Source organism: Dendrobates tinctorius, unplaced genomic scaffold, assembly GCF_039654945.1.
Source record: "Dendrobates tinctorius isolate UK_male_01 unplaced genomic scaffold, ASM3965494v1 ptg000016l, whole genome shotgun sequence".
In the NCBI taxonomy this organism is placed as follows: domain Eukaryota; kingdom Metazoa; phylum Chordata; class Amphibia; order Anura; family Dendrobatidae; genus Dendrobates; species Dendrobates tinctorius.
Genome location: NW_027361684.1, coordinates 19339017 through 19353471, shown reverse-complemented (window position 1 = coordinate 19353471; position 14455 = coordinate 19339017). Strand labels below are relative to the sequence as shown.

The window sequence follows — 14455 nt, the reverse complement described above, 5'->3', positions numbered from 1 at the left end:
TGGCACCGTGTGACCAAAACACAGCAAGCTAATCTTGCTCTAACAATTTACCGCAGGGGGTATTTTGGATGCCCCACCACTGCTAACAACCTTCCAAGAACTGCAGGGATTTATGTATATCCCACTTTCTCAGTTCCACTTTGGAACTCGCAGCTCTCCGGCACCCCCTTACCCTCAGGTCAGTCAGGGAACTGCACCTAGGATAACTAGTCGCCGGACAGGCTGCTTGCTGTGCACGGCCAATTAGACTACTGCAGTAAGGGAATTATCAATGCTGTGGCCTCAACCACTCATCCAGCAATATAAGACCCTTCCTGACTGCCAACCAGCCTAACCAACCGCACACCACGCTGCCACCAGCCACGCTTTACTTAATCAGAGAGTTAATTAAGAGGGTCCATGGCAAACCCCCGAATTAGTAGCGATTATCTAAAAAAAGCGCATAGTTAGTTTCTTAGAGCATGGAGACAGAGCTAATAGATTTTATCATTTATTCCCAAAAGGGCAGTGAATACATAGATAAAGAATTGTTACAAAATCGAGACATTATGTATGTACAATGCAGTATAAAACAAAAGGATTAAAAAGGCAGAAAGTAACACATGTGCTTAGGTGGTATTAGGCAGACCATGTGGCTTGGGGATGGGCCGCAACCAAACATCCCAAGACATGGGGTAGGTCTGTTCAGCATCAGAACTCCAGCTCCAACTGACTGGAATTTGGTAGGGAATACCTTATAGCCTAGGGTCTGTGACCTCACGGAATGGGTGGTCTGGTGAGGTCCAACCCCCCTTTCTCTAAGTTATGATTTGGCTACAAAACTTAGAATAACTATATCTAACCGAGAAAAGCCCGTACCAACACACATAGGGCATCATTGTTTGTGATTTATCGAATAGAATCCAATAACACCAAGCATGCCATAATTAAGGCACTCCATTTGGGAGCAATCCATATCTCAATTTCTGAAGGTCCGAGAACCTCGTAGGAGCACCGTAGCGAAGCCGGGTACACTCAGATCACAGAAATGTCCGTTTCATTTTTCTGCCGCGACCGGGGCCCATGCTAGCTTAGTTTAATATCTCTCATACTTTTCATTCGACCTGTCTGAGAACTAAAGAAATGTTTTCCCTTAGCTGTGCAGGGGGGGGAAAGAGGAGAAGGCTTCGAGAGGAAATGCCCGGTATCAGGTTTCAGATGCAGGCAGAGAGCTGTACACACACAGCTGCTAAGGGGGGCACAAGGAGGGGGCTGCAAAAGCTGACAGGCTACTTTCTCATAGAATGAAGGATTCTAGAAGGTTACAGAAAACATCATACTTTATAGACATTTTACTTTACAATACTAGATTACAAAACAGTTTTTTTATCCAGAAACAACAGCACTCCTCTCCATGGTCTGTTCCTAATAATTCAGCTCACTGCCATTCAGATAACGGGAAGCAGAGAAGTACTTCTTGGAAAAAAAAGAGAATTTCCAGAATTAAAGGGGTTTTCCCACAAACAAAGTTAACTTTAAATTTGATTATAATCATTAGATCTTGGAATAATAATAATTTCCACAATTGGATGTGTTAAAATTTTTCCTGTACTGAGATAATCTTATACATGTGCCCCTGCTGTGTACTGTGTAATGGTTGTGTCTGACCGTACAGGAACTTAATCTGATCATACCACAGCTCCTGGGCAGGGGAGGAGGCAAAAGAGTATACAGACAGGACAGCATGTGATCGTAGATGATACTTTTTGTGACGTAAAGCTTTTCCCTGCCTGGTTTTAAAAAATGTTTTACCTCAAAGAAAGAATTATTTGCTATCTCGTTCTGTCCTGTCTGTATCCTCTTTTGCTTCCTCCCCTGCCCAGGAGATGTGTTATGATCAGACCATGTTCCTGTACAGTCAGACACTGTCATCACACATACACAGCAGGGGCACATTTATAAGATTATCTCAGCACAGGAACATTTTATTTAAACACATCCAATTGTGTAAATTATTATTATTCCAAGACCTAGTGACTAAAATGTACTTTGTTCGTGGAAAACCCCTTTAAGCTGCAATGACTTGCTATTCATGTGTTCAGGCTTTTGACCATCTTTTAACTGCTTCAGGTTTCTAAATATGCCAAGCAGTTAAAAGACGTGTGCTGACCATTTTTTAGGCATCTTCCACTCTGAAGACATTCTATACTTTATAATACAAGCCAATAGAATGGCTCATAAAAACAACTGAAAAACACTCCCTGACGTCTGCTTGTAGCATTTTTTTCACAGTTGAATGGATTTTTAAAAAAACAAAACAACCCTCAAAGCATCCCAGAAAGCACAATTTAAAAAAATGACTGCAGAAATTCAGGAAAAGTGCTCAAGAAAATGATAACAGTCAAAAGCATTGAACAAGTGTTCAGAAAACGACAAGAAAAGCTAAAAAACAGACACTGCATTAGAACAGCGTCAGCGTTTGCTCCAGTTCCTTCCTCTGAAAAAATTTGACTGGTTCACCCCCTGAAGAAAACATTGTTTGCACATACTCTTAAGGGTCTGATCATTTCACATTCAAACATAATTATCTCTGCATATAAATAGGATCTCAGACCAACTACAGGGTAATTGTGAAGCTCGGTCTGCTTAGGGCCCCGTCACACATAGCGACTCACCAGCGATCCCGACAACGATATCAACTTGTCAGGATCGCTGGTGAGTCGCTACATGATTGCTGGTGAGCTGTCAAACAGACAGCTTCACCAGCGATCAGCGCCAGCGCTTCCGAGCGCGCGGCATCGCTGTGTACGTTAGATACCAGCGCACTGATGCAGGGAGCTGGTAACTATGGTACACATCGGGTTTCTAAGTGGCGCACGCTGCTTAGAAACCCGACGTTTACCTTGGTTACCAGCGCGCTGATCGCTGGTTGTTGCTCTCCCGCCTGTCACACGCAGCGATGCGTGCTGGCCAGCGGGAGACCAACGACCCAAAAAAGGTCCTGACCTTTCCTGAATGATCAGCGATACCCAGCAGGGGGGCCGGTTGCTGATACCTGTCACATACAGCGATCTCGCTGGTGAGATCGCTGGTACGTCACAAAACTTGTGACTCAGCAGCGATCTCACTAGCGAGCTCGCTATGCGTGACGGGGGCTTTAGATTCCTTATTGTGCTATTTAAACCCAACCAGGAAACCAATAAGCTGGTTAATTAAAGGTGATCCATCACCCAGTCAGAAGTGGGCAGTTTTTGCTTTAGGCCGGGGTCACACTAGAGAGGAATACGGACGAGTGAGAGGCGTTAAAAGCACGCATTGCACACGGACCAATGATTCTCTATGGGGCAGTTCCCAACAGCCGTATATTTCTCGTCTGTATTCTACGGTCCGTGCCAATCGCAGCATGCTGAGATTGTCAGCGTACTACGCCCGTAGTACGCCAATGCAAGTCTATGGGTGCAATAAAAAAAAGCATTACACACGGACCAGATGTGTGACTTGCGAGAAATACGCACCCAGTGTCCTTTAGAAAAGCCGGCAATTCAGTGCGCGATACAGTAACATCACACTGACAGGTTTTATAATACAAACGAAAGAATAGATCTACACACATAGAATACATATATATACATATAATATATATATATATGTATATATATATATTTATATTTCACAGAGTTCTTCATAGCAGAATAGCCGCTAATTCAATTGCCGGCTTTTGTCAAATCATTCCCCAACCCGACATGAAATGACACATGGTTTACATTCAGTAAACCATTTCATTTCATGTTTTGTTTTGTATGTCTTTTATTAGTAATTAGATGAGGATTGATGTGTAAAATTTGGGAGGTGTAGGTGTTAATTTAAAGGGTTAATTCGTTGTAAAAAAATGTGTGGGCTCCGCATTGACAAATTACAGTGGGAGCCCACACATTTTTTACAATGAATTGTACCATACAGAGATATGGGCCCTTTTTATATAGTGCTAATTTTTATGGTCTTTACTTGTTCCTAGGATTTTGTGGGAGTGTGTCTTTAGTTTCTGCATTATTGCCCGGTGAGACAAACCCCTTGTAAAGTCCATAGAAAAGAGCACAACATAAAGAGGCTCATATCTCAGGAATCATATGCCAGGTTTTAGAAAAATAAAACATGAAATACACTGGGGAACAGCGGGAATAATAAAAAAGCAAAAACATCTCGCTATGATCTGATGACAGGACCTCTAACTATCTACGATGTTTCTAAGTCCCTAAATATAATTTAATAGAGATGAGCGAACCTTTGGGGTTCATACTGGACAGTTAGTGTCCGGTGCTAAACTCTGAACTTCTCCCAGATGTCCACGTTAATTTTTGGCATTCAAGAGGGAGGCCAGAGACGAGAGAGATTTTTTTTTTTTTACAGAGTCAAAGTTCAGGTCTCCATTTTTTTTAATGGGGTTCGGGTTCTTGGTTCAAGTTCGGGTACAGCTCTGGTAACCGAACCAAACTTTGGACTAAACTTCCACGGGTCCGCTCATCCCTACTCTTTCATTCAAATTGGTTACATGCTCAAAGGCTGTCATCATGCACTCTGCTATACAGTACAAGTATACTATAGACATATGCAATGTACCCATTTGGGATTCTAGGTCCCCATGATGAAAAGATTAAAGGGCCCGTTACACATAGCGATATCGCTAGCAATATCGCTGTAACGTCACTGGTTTTGTGACGTTATAGCGATATTGCTAGCGATATCGCTATGTGTGATACTTACCTCCGACCGGCTCCCCCGCTGCTCATCGCTGATCGCGCGAGAACGTCCTGGACCATTTCTCGTCGGGCGCTTCCTGCTGGACTTCCTGCGGCGCTGACGAGCGACGCGTGGATGCGGGCGGGAGGACGTCAGGATCGCCTCATCTGATAGGTAAGTAGCGACCCCCGACCCCTGCTATGTCGTTGGTGAGATCTGCCTGTGTGGCAGCTCACTAGCGACCACTTAGCGATGCACCAGCGATCCATATTGTTGTCGGGATCGCTGGTGCATCACTAAGTGTAGCGGTACCCTAAGGCCATGTGCACACGTCGAGTATTTTGTGAGTTCTTATATCACTATCTGTAAGCCAAAACCAGGAGTGAGTGAAAATACAGAAGTGGTGACGTGTTTCTATTATTCTTTTCTTCTGATTGTTCTTCAGTGACTTCAGTGGGATCTGCACCCCCTGCAGTTGATCAGTGAAACGACAAACTGTAGGACCCATTAAAATGATACTAAGCCCTATTAAAATGGTTGCTGCAATATTATATATGGCACGATTATGATTGATCATACATTACATTATGATTGATCATACATTACATTAAATAGTAGTTAAACAGCATAATATATTAAACCTAACAGTGAGTAATAAAAAGTCATATTTAGGACTTACCATAGAAAGAGGATGACCCTGTATGTATCAGTCCCCAGGCCAGCAGTAGCCACACACCGGTGTACAGAGAAGCCATGCTATGGAGAGGAAAAAAGAAAAAGGGAGATGAGATGCTGGATTAACATGGAAAAGAACATAAATAAAAGAGACCCCGAGCATCACTCACGTCACTGGTCCTCCGTACTAGTCAGCCAGTTTCCTGATGTGAATTTATAATGTTGCAATGGGGGCACCAGTGAGTGGAGACCACCCAGGGGAAGGCTCCGGTCTCTAGAACGCCTATGCATTTAGGAATCTTGACTGTTGGGACACAGTGGTTGTGACACAGGAAATATCTGGTCATTTGCTTAACAAGGTTTTTCTATGGCAAAATAAAGGTAAAGATGTTTAGAGACGTTTGAAATCTAATTTGATGATACAACAAAGGTTACATTAGGAAATATTTTAGTCTGCCCTGCACACTTAGAACATCGTTAATAGACTGTATTGTCAGGAGTGGGGTGGCGGTCCTGCCTTGCTCATCATTTCCCCATCGTGTAGAATTTGCTTCATCCATCTACGACTCGCCTCCGCAGATTTTACTGCATAGATCGTTTTTGCTTCTTTGGTTTTCAGAACATTCCTATCTTCCACAGCAGCGCACACCTTATGCTCCATGTTGATATACACATAAGAAATGTTTTAGATATGACCGTCGTAAACCAATTAAAGAGTAACTGAATTTTTTTTTTTTGTTTAATTACTGCACAGCCCTTGTAAAGTTATGAATTTTGAAATGAACTCCATTACCGTAACTCGCTTCCTTCTATCCCTGATGCCATGCTGAATGTGATGGGATGTCTGTCTAGTTCATTCCATCTTACTAGATTATTTGCACCAGTCTGGCAAAATTAATGGCTTTTTTTCTGCTCCCCCATTCTCATAGAGGAATAGTGTCTGAGCATGGGGAGATGAGTAGATCACCTCACTCGCTGAGTATGGATCTTTGATACACCTACAGCTGAAATTGGCTGCAAAGACCAGATGAGCTAGGTTGGTAAACCATCACTTTCAGCATGATTCTCATTTGCAAAGTAATTAAATAAAAGTTTCATTATTTTTTAAATCCAAACAGTAGGGCCCCAGAAATTGATACATTGATCCATGGTCTTAATAATCACATGACCTCAGAACCATTTATCATCATGTGACCTCTACGGGCCAAAACCATTGCCTTCACAGATGCTCCCATAAAAGGGACCTGTCACGTGTATAAAAACTCTGCTCACCTATATTCATGGGATTAATCTGCAGGTTAATAGCATTCTCAACCTGCCCAGCGCCCACACTTAAAGCCCCGCTGCCGGGAGGAAATTATATTTATACCTCCCGGCAATGTTAGGGGTTCGGTCACAGGGGAGGCACCAGCATGGTTTCAGTGCATAGAGACCGGCGGCTGTAACCGCACCTCCTACACTAACTGACAGGAGAATCAGCATTGGGGCCGGCTGTCAGTCAGTGGCAGTGGTGAGGTTACAGCCAATGCTCTCTATGCACAGAGCGGTGACTGAAATGGTGTCACCCCACTTAGTGCCGAACGCTGCCATGAGTAATAAAGCTAATTTTGTCCTGGCAGTGGGGCTCTCAATGGGGACGCGGAGCAGATTCAGAATGCTATTAAGCTGCAGCTCAACCCCATATTGCAGATTAGCAGGTTTTTTTCATGTGACGGGTTCCCATTAAACAGTACGTTGCCGGATCATGGTGTGTATGGAGAGGAGGGGGATTTAAAAGCAGAATGGGGACATTTTATAATTTTATTTCCATAAAAAGTACAAGTACATTCAGGTAGAAGGCCATATTTATGTCACTTCTGTTTCCCTTTTCTGAAACATAATGTGTTCATAAAAGTGATTTTAAAATCAGAGTTGTAGTGCGTTAGAAAGTTTTTATCCCCTTATTCTAAAACGGAACAATGCCATATGCGGTGCAGATAATTGCACACCATTTCTACAGTGCACTGTTATTAACACATTTCTCCCAAAGTGCACAAATTTTGCACTAAAGAATAATATATAGTTTGCATCAAAGGTATTATCTTTTGCCCCTTTTTATGTCACCCACATAGTAGTGTATTGCCCATATAGGTAGAAAATGCGACTGCTGTAGGAATTAGCGGGTGGCGGGCCTGCTCCTGGCCACCCTATTCCATGTGCATTTTACTTTGAAGTTCAGTTCTACTCTCCAGCTTTAATGCATAGATCTCATCTTCACGCTCGATGTATGTGCATAAACATTCCTCTCTAGCCTACGTAACTAAGCTGCAATTCAGCCACAGAGGAGCGAAGGAACTTCAGATCGGTGCCAGTGGAGGCTGCCTGCTTGTAGAGCGCTGCAGAGATAGAGAGCGAGAGTGAGAGAGTGTGTAGCAGTAACTGGTGGGTAATGGAACAATCAGTTCACTGTCTATTCCCTAATGGGGGCGCCATTCTCGCTATATCCAGGGTGCCCCGCTGTCAGGCCACACAAGTTACATAGGGAAATTTTAGACATGCATCTTTTATATAGGATCTAGTCTGGTGAATAAATATACCAGAATATATCATGTGCAAAATATTGCCCTTCAATAAACGACGTGCTTATCTCTATAGTGTCATATATATCTGTATATTCTGATATACAGGTGCTTCTCACAAAATTAGAATATCATCAAAACATTAATTTATTTCAGTTCTTCAATACAAAAAGTGAAACTCATATATTATATAGAGTCATTACAAACAGAGTGATCTATTTCTAGTGTTAGAAATCTACTTCTGTTAATGTTGATGATTATGGCTTACAGCCAATGAAAACCCAAAAGTCATTATCTCAGTATATTAGAATAATTAACAAAAAACACTTGCAAAGCCTTCCTAAGTATTTAAAAAGGTCCCTTAGTCTATTTCTGTTAGGTGTCAGATTTCTGTCGCTGCACAGCGAGAATCCCAAGCCTTACTTCTAGCGGTCTCCCATTCCTCTCCAGCCGCCGAGGAGGTTGCTCAGCAAACTCATCGGTCCAGGTGCTCTGCCCAGACCAGCTCCGTGGGTTTGCTTGCTGCTGTCACCTCTGCCGCAGCTATGAGAATACATGCCGCTCAGCAGCGAGATTCTCCAGGGACTACGTCCCCATGTCGGGCCACTGAGCATGCTCGTGGAGTGATCTCCCATTGGAGATCGAAGGTCACATGCTCAGGTCCTGCTCCTGTTCGGATTGGCCCATCCGAGAAGCCAGGAAGGTCCCGGACGCTCGCGGCTATAAAAGGTTCGCATGGCCCCTCGGCCATGCGCTAGGATAAGACTTTATTTACAGACTATGTGGAGTGAGTTATGTATGCACGCATGAATGTCTCTGGTGAATGACTCATTAAGAAACCCCTACCCTTGGTATGCATGTGTTGTGCAGCCTAGCCTGCTAGCGCCCAGGCTTAGGCGTAGGTAGGACAGAGGTTGAGTCAGGCATCAGTCCTCACCAGGGACTCAGCACACCTCAGTGCACGTGTTCCATAGCCAGCGTCTATAGCGGCGTTCGCGGCAGCGACGTCTCGCGTTCAGTGGGCCTAGAAGGACTCTAACTCCGTGTCCTTGGGGTAGAGTTCTGTGGCCGTACACTGTGCGCTCTTTTGGCCGGGCTCTGTGAGCTTAACAGGCTCCGACATTTACGTTCAGCGGTTGTGTGGCTCTGTGCATTAACAGAGTTCGCCCCTGTTCACATTGGGTGACGTAACCGACGTGTGACTGGTTTCACACTGCTTAATTCTTCTGCCATTACTTAGCAGCAGTGTACCACCTGTGCTTGATTGGCCAGAAAACTCACCTGACCATAAACCAAAAGAGAATCTATGGGGTATTGTCAAGAGGAAGATAAGACGCCAGACCCAACAATGCAGATGAGCTGAAGGCTGCTATCAAAGCAACTTGGGCTTCCATAACACCTTAGCAGTGCCACAGGCTGATCGCCTCCATGCTACGCTGCATTGATGCAGTAATTGATGCAAAAGGAGCCCCGACCAAGTATTGAGTGCATTTACTGAACATACATTTCAGTAGGCCAACGTTTCTGATTTTAAAATCATTTTTCAAGATGGTGTTACAAAGTATTCTAATTTACTGAGATAATGACTTTTGGTTTTTCATTGGCTGTAAGCCATAATCATCAACATTAACAGAAATAAACACTTGAAATAGATCACTCTGTTTGGAATGACTCTATATAATATGAGTTCCACTTTTTGTATTGAAGAACTGAAATAAATTAACTTTTTGATGATATTCTAATTTTGTGAGAAGCACCTGTATGTATTGCTGAATCTGTCCTTTTCTCCACTAATCCACCTAGGGCCGATAGGATCAGCAGGGTGAGCCATTGATGAGCGGGGGCACCATTGCGTAGGTTGCAGGGTGCCAACCTCCTTTGACAGGTAGGGTGGTTCAGTTTTCGATTAGGGACAGGCACCTCCCTATGGTATCTACTACAAGTGTCTTCATGATATTTTGGTGGTGCGTATGTGTTAAGTTTGAACTTTATTAGTATTTTTAATATAAGGACGTAAAAGTAATATTTTAATATCCTGAGTATGGGGTTTCTACGGTGATTTACTGCTCAAAATATAATCCTACATTGAATTCTTTTTTTTCTGTGAGATAAATTTTCACTTGCCTAGGACATCAATGCAATCTTTTTCTGCAACATTTCCAACATTAGATCAAGATCCATACCTGTACCTGCATTTCCTTACATATCGTATGAAACACTCTTATAAGAGAAACAGAAACTCCAGTCAGTGGTGTGATATGATGGGATAACAATGTTCACCTTTAGGTGCCATCTATCCTACAGAGGTCTATAGATCCTGGTAGTCGCTGTCGAAGGACTTCAATGTTATTTTTTTATATGCAGCAGTTCCCATCATGATACATGTATGACCTCAAATATCCCAAGTTCTCCTACATCACTGTCCTCATATAGAACCCTCTCACAAGTGGAAGATATGTATGACAGTCAGTGGTCATCCATGATGGGCAAAATAACATTCTTCACCTTTTGGTGTCATTTCTTTGACACAGGTCTATAAAGCTGGTCAGGGCCGCCATCAGGCCATTACTGCCCTTACTGGCGTACGGAGCCCGGTGAGGAGGGGGCCCGGTCCCATCAGTTCCCATCAGGAGATGAATTTCCATATCTACATATAACAATACAAAGCATACAGCGGGTGAAATGAGTAATGAACATGTCACCAATTTTCTAAGTACCGTAAATATATTTTTAAAGGTGCTATTGACATAAAAATTCTCACCAAATGTCGGTAACAAAACATCCAATCCACACAGGCAAAAAAATCAAACCATAAATGTATAGTGATGAGAAATGACAGGGGAAAATAGTTGAACACATGAAGAAAGATAGTTGCAAAAAGCCATGGAAAGTCATGACACCAGCTGACATCTATCAATAATTAGAAAGCAATCCTGCCACTTTGTGAAAAATAATAACACTTGGATCAACTGACGGCCTATAAAAAGGTGTCTCATTACCAATGGAGATAATCTTTGTTTTAGCAAGTTCATTTATTTCTCACTTTCAATGGCAACGCAAATTTTAACTGAATGTGCATTCTCAGGCGCATATTCAGCTGAAGTGTATTATGGTGCAGAGACCTGATGAGTCTGTGCATGGCAATAAACGCTTCTGGCCAATAAGAAGCCAGCAGCTGACATCAGCATGCAGCACGTGACTGGGTAAGCATGGCAGTGACATCATGCGGTCCTGTCCCGTGCATGCTGAAGTCAGCTGCCGGCTTCAGAAGAGGATGTTTCGAGATGAGGGAGCAGAGGGAAGGTGAGTATAATTGTTTACTTTTTCCTATGCATTACAGAACAGTTACAGAACAGGGGACATATACCAGGATGGGGCTCAGGATAAGGGGCATTTATATCAGGATGAGACCCAATATAAGGTACATACATATACCAGAATGACGGCAGAATGAGAGAGACATAACAGGATGGAGGCCATATATATATATATATATATATATACCAGGATGGGGCTAGGATGAGGGACATATCTGCCAGGATGAAGGGCAGATATATACAGTGCCTTGTGAAAGTATTCGGCTCCCTGGAACTTTTCAACCTTTTCCCACATATCATGCTTCAAACATAAAGATACCAAATGTAAATTTTTGGTGAAGAATCAACAAGTGGAACACAATTGTGAAGTTGAACCAAATTTATTGGTTATTTAAATTTTTTTGGGAAATACAAAAACTGAAAAGTGGGGCGTGCAATATTATTCGACCCCTTTACTTTCAGTGCAGCAAACTCACTCCAGAAAGAAGCTCATTGTGGATCTCTGAATGGTCCAATGTTGTCCTAAATGACTAATGATGATAAATATAATCCACCTGGTATCACACCTACATACCACATAGAAGTTTGAAAATGTAATTATTTTTATCTACCTCTTTGGCTCACTCAGTTGCCAGGGAACACACTCACCAGTCAGCTTCTTTTATGATATTAGTAAAGTTATTTACATAGGGAAAGGAACATTGTGGTTGAACAATTAAGAAAGATAATATTCAGAATTTAGCCACAAACACATCAGAAGCCTGGAATTGTCTAGTCAGTTGACCAGACATTTCGAAATTCATATTGACACACAGATATAAGGAAACTGTACAAGGAAAATATTACATGAAACCTCCTGGAGTAAAAAAACAGTTACACTACCACAATCTAGCATCAAGTTCTAAAAGGATTCACATAAAGAAGCAATCTATAAATGTATGTATGCATATCTATAACAATAAAAGCTGTCCATCAGTTAGGAATAAAAAACAAAATGCGGGATAGCATCTTACCTTTGTTTCAAGAGAGAACCCGTCATCAGGATCATGTATATTAAACTAAAGGTATGGACATAAAGGCACTGTTATAGTGATTTAATAGATACCTCCAGTGTAGCAATCTGCAGCCTGGTTACGGTTTAATTATCATTAGGAGTTTGGGAACAATAAGCTCTTCGTGCATTGGGGCAGGACTGTGGCTCTTCGGCTCTGCCATTGCCCCTCCGCTGCCTCTGGTGTCCGTATCTTCTTATTGTCTCACATTTTGTGCCGACGTCGTCCTAAATGTTAGTGGCACCTTCGTACATTGATTTTGCGGTATGTTTAAGGAAAATGGCGCACATGCCTCCTGAGGAAGCAAAGTGAAACATGCGTTGGGGCTCTGAACATCACTAGGTAAGCCCTTGATTTGCAGATATGCCACATGGATTGTTTATTCTGTTGTATAACACTATGTGTCAGTAATTAGAAGCAGTCTAAACACTTGATGTGTACACCTTTGTCTTATTGATTGCACTATACAATTACCATCAGTATGATTTATTTACTTTATTTGTATTACTTGGACACCATCGCTCTGTTTTGCTTGGTTTATTAGTGACAGTACTATCTAATGCACTTGATTAATTAACAGATACATTTGCACTATACATACCTGCATGGCGTTTTCAATTTGGCTGCTATACCAGTTCATGTGGTTTTTGTTTATAATGGGGGTATCTGGGACTTTACAAAGAACAAAATATATATCTAAGCACTAACAGGCAGGTAATTGCAACTTACCTGCCTGTTGTGCCCGGCGCCATTCTTCCTCGGCACAGAGCGGTCACAGACCTACCTGCCGGGGATTCAGAAGCCTCTGCTGATGCCACATCTACAAAGCAGAGGCTTCTTTTCAGGTTCGCTCTATCGAAGGGACGGGACTTCGGAGGTCATTCTGATTGACAGCCAGATCCTCATTGCCTAACTGGGGGAGTCAGCTGTCAGTCAAAATGACCTCGGAAGTTGTGCCCCGTTGCATCAGCAGAGGCAGCTGAATCCCCAACAAGAGTGGTCTGTGACCGCCTTGTTCTGGAGAAGAACAGCGCCGTGCACAACAGGCAGATAAGCTGCAATTATCTGACTGTTAGTGCTTAGATACATTTTCTGTTTTTTTTGTAAAGTCCCTAATACCCCATTTAATATACAGTCAAGTATCACTGCAGCCCTCCACCAGTCGGGCGTTTATGGCAGAGTGGCTTGACGGAAGCCTCTTCTCAATACAAGACATATAAAAGCCCACATAGAGTTTGCTGAAAAAACACACGAAGGACTCCCAGGCTATGAAAAATAAGATTCTCTGTTCTGATGAGACAAAGATAGAACTTTTTGGTGATATTCTAAGCGGTATGTGTGGAGAAAACCAGGCACTGCTCATCACCTTCCCAATACAATCCCAACAGTGAAACATGGTGGTGGCAGCATCTTGCTATGGGGGTGTTTTTCAGCTGCAGGGACAGGACAACTGGTTGCAATTAAAGGAAACATGAATGCGGCCAAGTACAGAGATATCCTGCATGATATCCTGGATGAAAACCTCTTCCAGAGTGCTCTGGACCTCAGACTTGGCTGAAGGTTCACCTTCCAACAAGAAAATGACCCTAAGCTAAAGTAACAAAGGAGTGGCTTCAGAACTCTGTGACCATTCTTGACTGGCCCAGCCAGAGCCCTGACCTAAACCCAATTGAGCATCTCTGGAAAGACCTGAAAATGACTGTCCACCAACATTCTCCATCCAACCTGATGGAACAGGAGAGGATCTGCAAGGACGAATGGCAGAGGCTCTCCAAATCCAGGTGTGAAAAACTTGTTGCATCATTCTCAAGAAGACTCGTGGCTGTACTAGCTCAAAAGGGTACTTCTACTCAATACTGAGCAAAGGGTCAGAATACTGTGATATTTCAGTTTTTATTTTTTAATAAATTTGCAAAAATTTTTACATTTTTGTTTTTTTCAGCCAAGATGAGGCACAGTGTATTTTACTGAGAAAAAAAATAACTTTTTTAAATTTACAAAATGTCTGCAATGAAACAAAGAGTGAAACATTTAAAGGGGTCTGAATACTTTCTGTACCACTGTATCTACTTATATGGTTACCTCTTTTTACCTTGACTGGTTATCAACCATGTTACTTGGATTTTCCATTTGACAT

General features: G+C 42.5%; 1 protein-coding gene across 1 annotated transcript in view; it reads right to left on the bottom strand.

Annotated features, from left to right (window-relative positions):
* The window catches only part of LOC141080382 (myeloperoxidase-like), a 50207-nt gene extending 44565 nt beyond the window's left edge, over positions 1 to 5642 (bottom strand). The window contains exons 1-2 of the mRNA XM_073565547.1: positions 5562 to 5642; positions 5396 to 5472 (exon numbers count right to left, since the gene is read on the bottom strand). Coding sequence (XP_073421648.1) covers positions 5396 to 5471 — 76 coding nt within the window. The 5' untranslated portion in view covers position 5472; positions 5562 to 5642. The remainder of the gene's footprint in view (positions 1 to 5395; positions 5473 to 5561) is intronic.
* Positions 5643 to 14455: the final 8813 nt, after the last annotated feature.